The sequence below is a fragment of the Belonocnema kinseyi genome, chromosome 5, assembly GCF_010883055.1.
Source record: "Belonocnema kinseyi isolate 2016_QV_RU_SX_M_011 chromosome 5, B_treatae_v1, whole genome shotgun sequence".
Classification (NCBI taxonomy): domain Eukaryota; kingdom Metazoa; phylum Arthropoda; class Insecta; order Hymenoptera; family Cynipidae; genus Belonocnema; species Belonocnema kinseyi.
Window position 1 is genome coordinate 84,605,775 of NC_046661.1, and position 9,266 is coordinate 84,615,040.

General features: G+C 27.6%; 1 protein-coding gene across 1 annotated transcript in view; it reads right to left on the minus strand.

The window, feature by feature from the left end:
• Positions 1–258: 258 nt before the first annotated feature.
• Positions 259–9,266, minus strand: part of LOC117173346 (arylsulfatase B-like) — a 30,097-nt gene continuing 21,089 nt past the window's right edge. Inside the window, exon 9 of the mRNA XM_033361844.1 lies at positions 259–1,535. Coding sequence (XP_033217735.1) covers positions 1,002–1,535 — 534 coding nt within the window. The 3' untranslated portion in view covers positions 259–1,001. The remainder of the gene's footprint in view (positions 1,536–9,266) is intronic.

The following is a 9,266-nucleotide window of genomic DNA, read 5'->3' on the forward strand; positions in this document are numbered from 1 at the left end:
GAAATTTTGAAACGGTTAAAAAAAAATTTGAACATTTTTTTCAAAATTTAATAATTTTTTTCTAATTTAAATTTTTAAAAATTTAGAAAAAAGATATGCTTTTTATGATTTTAAAAAAGTTTTAAGAAAATAAAAAAGCTTTAGATTGTTAAGGAAATTTTAAATGATTTTTTATTCTTGAATATTAACTTTAAGATAATATTCAAAAAGATTTCCAAACCAAAAAAGAAGAACCTGGGAAACTTTAAGGTGATTTTTATTTATTTTTCTAAATTTCGAAAAGTTTGAATGAAAATGAAAAATTAATATTTAGTCATTTTTTAATTTTGCAAAATTAAAAACAATTTAATTTAAATTTCTTCGGAACTTCTAAGAGACCTCAATATCTTTGAACCAGACACATAATTTTGCTAATGATTTGTAATATCCTGTTACATAAAAAGAAAATCTTGAAAACTTTCTAGAATCTTTTTCGACAGTATTTCAAAATATATATTTTTTTCTTTCTGATATGAAAATAATAATAACCAAAATATAAATATTGAACTGAATAAAGAAAAATTCGAATTTTATATACAAAATTTTGTGTAATAAAAATGGTAAAGGTTGAAACCCCAATTTTTCTATGAATAAAATGGTTAAAAATTAAGAATTTGATTTGATTTAAATAAATTTAATAATAAATTGCAAAAAAAAGTGAGCGAAAAATGCCTGCAGCAGGAATCGAACCCCGAACTTTCGGTTGCAAACATGCGCATCACGCTGCATGCATTTTATAAAGGGTTTTTTTTTCAAGAATGGCTGGAAGGAGTATGAATAAGAAAATCCGAAAAGCGTATATTCCCCTTGTTAAATAAAAAAATCTGTTTTCCTTTTCTCCGTTCCCTTCTCTCGGCATTTTGAGAAGGGAACGGAGTCTAGCGTTTTTGGCTACTTTTGTAAGAAACATAGCAAATTTTGATACTGGTATAAACACAAGACCTCGAGTACCTTCTTTTTTGTCAATCGACATTTCTTGCCACGTCTTTCAAGGAACTAATTCCCTTAAAATTCGACAATTCCTTCGAAAGTTGAGAAATCCTTCTCTCTTCTAAAGGATCCTCAGGACGTGGAATTCTCTCTTCAGTTCCCTGAAAGTTATCATCTTCTGGAATAAAATCTGTTTTTTGGGATTTTTTCTTTGCACACTTGAGACCAATCAGAGTAAAAATTGCGACAATTATAAGACCAAGAATTACGGCGATAAGAGCGATTATTGAACCTGGAAGTTTGGGCGATAAAACTTCATCCTGGAGTTGAGAGAACTTCATTGGATTTGGGTCCTTCCAGTTGACCCAGATTCCGTTCCAATTGATTGGATTGGAATTTGGATCGTTTTCGATGTTGCTAGCTGGAATTGTAGTGATTCTGAATTTTAGAAGAGCTTGTTCTAAAGTTCCTAGAATCACTGGCCGAGTTTGGGCGAGGTTCCTCCTTTCGCAGGGATCTTCCTTGATGTTGAAGAGGCAAGGAGATTCGAGAGGATTGCAAGCAACCTGAAAAAATAATTCAAGGGGCGAGTTTAATTTATTTATAAATGATAAAATGCAGACTTTAGGCGCTTTCCCCTATTTCCCTTTCCCCCTCTTCTAAAAAAATCCTGTTACTAGGATTTCGTAGCCGGCGCGCAGTGGGGAAAAAGTACACTGTGAAAAATTTCTATTTGAAACTTCCACTACATGTAATGGAAGTTTTTTTACAAAACGTAAAGTACAATACATAATGTTGTAGTTTCAAGATTCTGGCATTGGTATGGTACCTCACATGTATTGGAATTTTATAACACAAGTTCATTAGCCAGTAACATTTCTATATCATACTTGCGGCTGAATATCTTTACACCTTTTGAAGCGAAAATTGAAAAAAGAAGAAATCATTTGGAATTAAAATAATTTACGGAATTCCAGGAATTCACGGAATTCATAGAACGCCCGGAATTCACGGATTTCGTGGAATTAGCGAAATTCATAGAATTCAAGGAATACACGATATGTACGGAATACAAGAAATTCACGAGATTCAAAGAATTTATTAAATTCCCGGAATTTAAAGACTTTATGGAATTCACAGAATTCGAGAAATTAACAGAATTCAACAAGTTTAATGAATTCGCGGAATTCTAGAAAATCAGGGAATTCAGTAAATTGACGGAATTCAGAGAATTCCCGGAGAGCACGGATTTTATGGAATGCACGAAATTCAAGCAATTCACAGAATTGAATTAATTCGGGAAATTCAAGGAAATTGTAAAATTCATGGAATTCATGAAAGCCAAGAAATCAATTAAATTCAATGATATCACGGAACTTATATAACGCCCATAATTCACGGATTTCGTGGAATGAGCGAAATTCATGGAATTCAAGGAATGCACGGTATGTACGGAATACAAGGAATTCACGAGATTTAAGGAATTCATTAAATTCCCGGAATTTCAGAAATTTACGGAATTCAAGGAATTTACGAAATTTCAGAATTCATGGAATTCACGGAATTGAAAGGATTCAATGAATTCGCGGAATTTTCGGAATTCACGGACTTTCATAAAATCATGGAATTCACCGACTTTATGGAATTCACGGCATGCAGAAAATTAACGCAAATCAAGGAGTTTATGGAATTCAAGGAATTGACGGAATCCAAAGAATTCACGCAGCTCAAGGAAATTCGAGACATTTGCGGAATTCCGTGAATTCCGTGAATTCCATAAATTTCACGAATTCCGAAAATTCCTAGAATCCCAGAAAGTTTGCAACTTCCGTAAATTTCGTAAATTCCTACATTTCCATGAATTCTGTGAATTCTGTGATTACAGTCAATTCCAGGAATTCCTCGAATTCCGCAACTTCCATGAATTCCATGAATTAGGCGTATTCTGCGAATTCCGTAAATTCCACGAATCTCGTGAATTTAGTGAATTCCATAAATTCAATAATTTCCATGAATTCCGTGATTCCAGTAAATTCCGTGAATTCCAGTAAATTCCTTGAATTCCATCAATTCAGTGAATTCCATAAATTCTTTCAATTCCATGAATTTCGCGAATTCCTTAAAGTCCATGAATTCCTTGAATTTTGTTAATTCCGCGACGTTCATGAATGCCCTGAATTTTGCGAATTTCTTGAATTTCATTAATTCCGTAAAATTCACGAATGCCATAAATTTTGCGAATATCTTTAATTTTGTGAACTACGCAAATTCCGCGATTTTCATGAATACTTTAAATTCCTTGGATTCCTTAAATTCCATAAATTCCTTAAATTTCGCCCGTTCCTTAAATTCAATTAATTTTCCAAATTCCGCCTTTTCTGTAAATTTAATGAATTCCGCAAACTCCATAGATTTCGAGAATTCCTTCAGTTCCATGAATTCAGTTAATTCCGTGAATGTCATGAATTGCATGAATTTTGTGAATTCCTTAAATTTGGTGAATTCTGTGAATTCCTTGAATTTCCTGAATTCTTCCTGAACCAAATTTGTATGATTATCCTTGTTGTAAACTATTAACCTTTTAGCAATCGTTAAATGAAATAATTATCTACAATTAAATAGGCCCTATTAATTAGATGAATTGAAATCAACAGCTCGTTAAAAAAATAACTTTTCTTCTGAAATTAAAAGGACTAACTTTGAAAAAAACTAGTTTTTAAGTCGACAAATGCCCAAATATAAAATTTCTTAATTAAATTTGTTTAACAAAAACATAAAATTAATTAACTAATTATGAATATTTTTGAAATTATTGTAAAGATCCCAATCAAAAGGACTTCCATTGAAAAAAACGAGTTTTTCCATCGACAAATGCCCAAATAATGCATTTGTTGATTAAACTTGTTAAAAAAATCATAAAATTAATGAACTGATCATGAAAGATGTTGAAATTAACATGAGGTTCTCAATTAAAAGGACTGACATCGAAAAAAAGCTTATTTTTCGTCAACAGATGCCCGAATAATGCATTTGTTTATTAAATTTGTCTTAAAAAAATAATCAAATAGTGATGGATGTTGCTAAAATTATCATGAAGTTCCCAATGAAAAGGAGCATTGAGAAAAAACAAATTTTTCAGTTGATAAGTGCTCGAATAATTCATTTGTTTATTTAGTTTGTTTATAATATCAAGAATAGTCCACGGAGAAATTTTTTCATTCAAATATTGTTTCCATTCAAATTAGTTCCGTTAAGTTATTGAAAATTATAAAAAACAGATTTTCAACAAATAATTTGTTTATAAAATTTTTCTTTGTTTATTGTATCATGATGGAATATCTTTATATAATGTAAATCTACGGAATGTTGGCGATTACAACAATTTTCCTATTATTGACGAGCACCAGGGACGTCTTATAGAAAAAATTGTCATTTTTTTTGTCATATTTATTTATTTATAAAAAAATTGAAAAACTAAATTAAAAATCAGGCTTGACAACTTTTTCCGAAATTTGATTAGCTTAAAAAAAACATTCAAATCGGTCAACAGGTTCAGCCGGAATCGTATTTTGAACCAAAAAATGTACTTTTTCCCCACTGTGCGGCGATGCCCGAATCGCATTTTTACCTTCTAAGGTAACCCCCACCACTGAATCCAGTGCGCTGCCCCTCGCTTACATTACAAAGATGTTACAGTAGAACCTCGATTATCCGAAGTAATGTGGGGAGGAGATACCTAGGATAAGCGAAAACTCGGATAATACGGAAGAAGTACAAAATTCGGAAGAGTTACCTATTTTTGATATATTTTAGATAGAAAAATAAATATAAACATTTAGAAAATAAAAGTAAACAACGCACGAATGTTGATTTATCTTTAATAATTTATTATTAATTTAAAACTACTGCGCGCATTCAAAATTAGGCGTAGCAGCTTCATCTGTTTTATTAATGATTCTCCATATTACCCGAGCATACACATCGGTTAATGCGTAGTGCTTGGATGAGTTCCGTTGCCTCGGATAACGCGGAGCCTCGGATAATCGAAGGCCGGATAATCGAAGTTCTCCTGTATTTGGTTTTCAATTTGTCTGTTTAATTTAAAAATTTATCTCCAGTAGAACCTCAATTATCCGGCCTTAGATTATCCGAGTCTTCGCGTTATCCGAGGCAACAGGAATCATCCAAGCACTCCGCATTAACCGAGGTGTATGTTCGGATAATACGGAGAATCATTAATAAAACAGATAAAGCTGTTGCGCCTAATTCTGAATCTGCACAGTAGTTTTCAATTAATAATAAATGTATAAATTCATCAAAAATAGATAACTCTTCCGAGTTTTGTACTTCTTCCGTATTATCCGAGTTTTCGATTATACGAGGTATCTCCTCCCAACATTACCTCCGATAATCGAGATTCTACTGTACTTTTGTAGAAATTTCATTTTTCTTGGTTGAAAATTAAAGTTCAAAAATTCATTTTTTTAAAGTAGAAAGTTCATATTTTTTGGTTAAGAAGGCATGTGTTTGATTCAAATGAGGCCCGCGGCACTCTTAAATGAAAGTGACAGAAATATTGACCACGGCTGTACTTTTAGGCCGGAAAAAATTCAAATGCATGGGCAAAGGGTCATAATTGTTATACAAAAATTTTAAATCACATTAAAGTAATTAAAATTGTTTTTAAAGATCACAATATTTTTTTGTGCACTCTGAAAATAATTTAAAATAAAGTTTTGCACTTTAAGATTTTTTTTATTTAATTGTGATTTAGAGTAAAAATGTCATCGAAAATATGCAAATAAACATTTTTTCAACGAAAATTATTAATACTAGGAATTTTTTAATCAATATTTGAAACCAGTTTAAACTTATTAAAACAATTAAATCATTATTTATTTCATAAATATACCGAAATATAGTGAAATATTTTGTTTTTAAAATCATTTTCAATGTTTAGAGTTTCTAAAATTGTTTAAGTCTAAAATAATAATAATTGAACAAATATATTTCTGGATGAAAATGTTTTCATTGATTGTTATTTTAAATTTAAACGATAATGTTTAAAACCTTAAACATTAAAAAGGTTTTGGATAGAAATATTTGATTATTGCATCTTTAATAAATAAATAATATTTATTAACAAAAAATAAATTTTATTAATTCGGGTATTTTCTAGTACGGATATTTTATAAATAGACAATTTTATGTCAGAAATATAATTATTCAGGAATTTTATAATTCGGTAGCATTATAAACTGTTCTCGAAATTCCAAATTTGGGAATTTTATTTTTCTAGAATTTTTCAATTTCCGACATTACAATTTTCGAAATGGAAGATTTCCGAATAGTAAAATTCCCGACTAATAAAATTCCCAACAGAAAATTGACGAAATATAAAATATCCAAACAAGACAATTCCCGAATTTAAACAATTAAAATTTTTTATAAATATTATTCATTTATTAAAAATACAGTTAAATATTTTGCATCAGGAAAAATATTTTTAGATGTTTAAAGTTTAAAATATATATATTTTTTTCTGAATGAAACTATTTTCAATAATTGTTATTTTATATTTGAACAATTTAAAAAAATTAAACATTAAAAATATTTGTATAGAAATTATTATATAAATACAGTGTTCCTAATTGTAGTATTTATTCGTTCAATATTCTGTATTGATACTTAATTATTGTTCCTAAATACAATTTTGCAATTTAAAACTTTATAAATATTTATTTTTTCCATGAATCCAATTTAATGTTTTAGTGAAAAATTAATTTGGTTGCAAATTTCAATATTTTAAATTGCAAAATCGTTTTTTTTTCAAAAATTTATTTTCAAACTTAAAATTCACTTACTATTTTATTTATGGGTGTATTTTTCTTTAGTTTAAAATTTGATTAATTGGTTAAAAAACTCTTTTATTGAATTGAAAATCATTAATTAATCTTAAAAGTATTTTTAAACAGATTTAAACAGATTTCCAAAATTGTCAAAAAAATAGTCTGGAAGATTTTCAGGCATTTTTTAAAAAATTTCCAGGTTTGATTAAAAATGGCAAAAAAAAGTTTAATAATTCTAAACGGTATTCAGAAGTTTTGAAAGAATTTCAAAAATAATTTAAAAGCTGAAAAGATTCCAAATAATGAATAATAAAATTATACACGAAAATCTCATTAAGATTCCTATACAAATTAAGAATGGTTTTTTATCTTAGAAAATTAATTTTCAGGAAATATTTAGGAACATTTAAAAAGATTTTCAACATTATAAACAAAAATTAAAAACTTCAAGGTATTTAAAAAATTTTTTTAGGATTGATTAAGATTTTTATGAAAAATTGAAATAAATTTAGGAAATATTTAGAAATTGAAAAAAAGATCAAATAAAAAAAATTTAATATTTCATAAGATTCCAACAAAATTTTAACGAAAATGTAGATTTTTGAAGATTTTAAAACAAAATTTTGAAGCTCTTTAAAGATTTTTAAAGTTTGAAGATAATGAAAAAATTTTCTTAAGATTTCTGGGAAAATTTTCAATGATTTAATTTGTGTCAAACATTATTTTTTATAGAATACTTAAAAAGAGTGTAAAACAAATTTAAAAGAATAAATAAAAATATTCCATTCTTTAACCCATTCAGTTTGAAAATTTTAAATTAAGAAGAAGAATAATTATTGAACATTTACCTAACAATTTGAAACTGGATTGTGTGACATAGAAAGTATTGAATCGTTGTAATTTTAAAGAGCCTTTAAAAATTGAATGTTTTAATTTAAATTCTTGTATATGAAAAATGTACGATTTTGAAAATCTTTTAAAACCTTTTTAAATATTTTCTTAAAATAATGAAAAATTTTTTAATGAAAAATGAAAACTTATTTTCAATTTTTCTAGGAAACTTAAGAAAATGTTTTTATTTTTTTTAACCCTTTCACAATTCTTAAAAAGCTTCTAAATTTTGTATTTGACATCCGCACAAATTTACATTTTGTTTTAAATTGGGGCTTTGTTTCAAGTTTCTTAAGATTTGGAAATAAAATATTAAAGCTTTTCAAGGATCTTTAAACTATTTAAAATGAAACTAATTGAAGATTTAATTTAAGAAATGATTAGTTAAAAAATCTTCAATTTTTTTAAATGTTTCTAGATTAAAATTCCTAAAAATAATATAATTCTGAAAGTTTTAAAGGTAATTGATTAATTTTATAATTTAGAGCATTGAAAATGATAACGTGGATTTATATTTTATCGGAATCCTTTGGCTCTGTAAAATTATGATCTTTAGACTATGTTCAAAAAATATACGTACATGAACAAAAATTTTTTTTCAACATTTTCGAAAAGGCGGATTTTCGAAAAATCGTATTTTCTATGCTTTTCGTCCCAAGATCTTCAAATTTGGAATCTCGAAATTTTCACTAAAGTAAACATAGAGCCTCATTACTATTTTCAAAACGTTACATTAATTTTACATATTGAAACAAAATATAAAATACATTTTGGGAAAGGATTTAGTGATTCTCAAAGCTTACATTTTTTTTTTGAAAATTTGAAAAGTTGGCTAATAAAATAACAAAAAAAAAATCAACATTTCTGACTATTCTGTGAAAAGTTTTCAAATTTCATCAAGAAAAAAAATTCCCAGTATTTAATATTTTGTTTAAAGTAAAACTTCTGTAACTTTTGAAAATAGTAATGAGGCGTCACTTTTACGTTATTGAAAATTTCGAGATCTACTTCAAACTATACACTTTGTTATAATACAATTATTTTTTTCTTCCAAATTTAAAGAACTTGGGACGAAAAGCATATAAAATACGAGTTTTTGAGTATTTCATGAGACGCATTTTTCGATTTTCAACATTTTGACTTTCATAGATTACGAAATATTTTTTTTACATTAATGTAGAATTTTAATTAACAACTGAAAAGTTGTCACCGAAAAACAAAGAAATAATAATTTGAAAAACAAAATTTGGGCAGCTATCTTTAATTTTTTCAAAATTTCGAATTTTAATTGTCATCACGTGCTTTCTAATAAATAAAATCTGCCTTTTGTAAAAGTTTGACAAAATTTCCTATTTATTCAGCATAGTCTAATGATCATAATTGTACACAGCCAAACAGTTCCGATAAAATATAACAAAATTAACTGCATTTGAAATTTTACGGTACTTTTCCCCATGTTAATTGCATGAGAAACTTTGATTGCCTTGGGCCACATGTTAATATTAACCAATTTTGCTCAACGTTGGTGGAAATAATTTTTTTATATCTTTCGAAGAA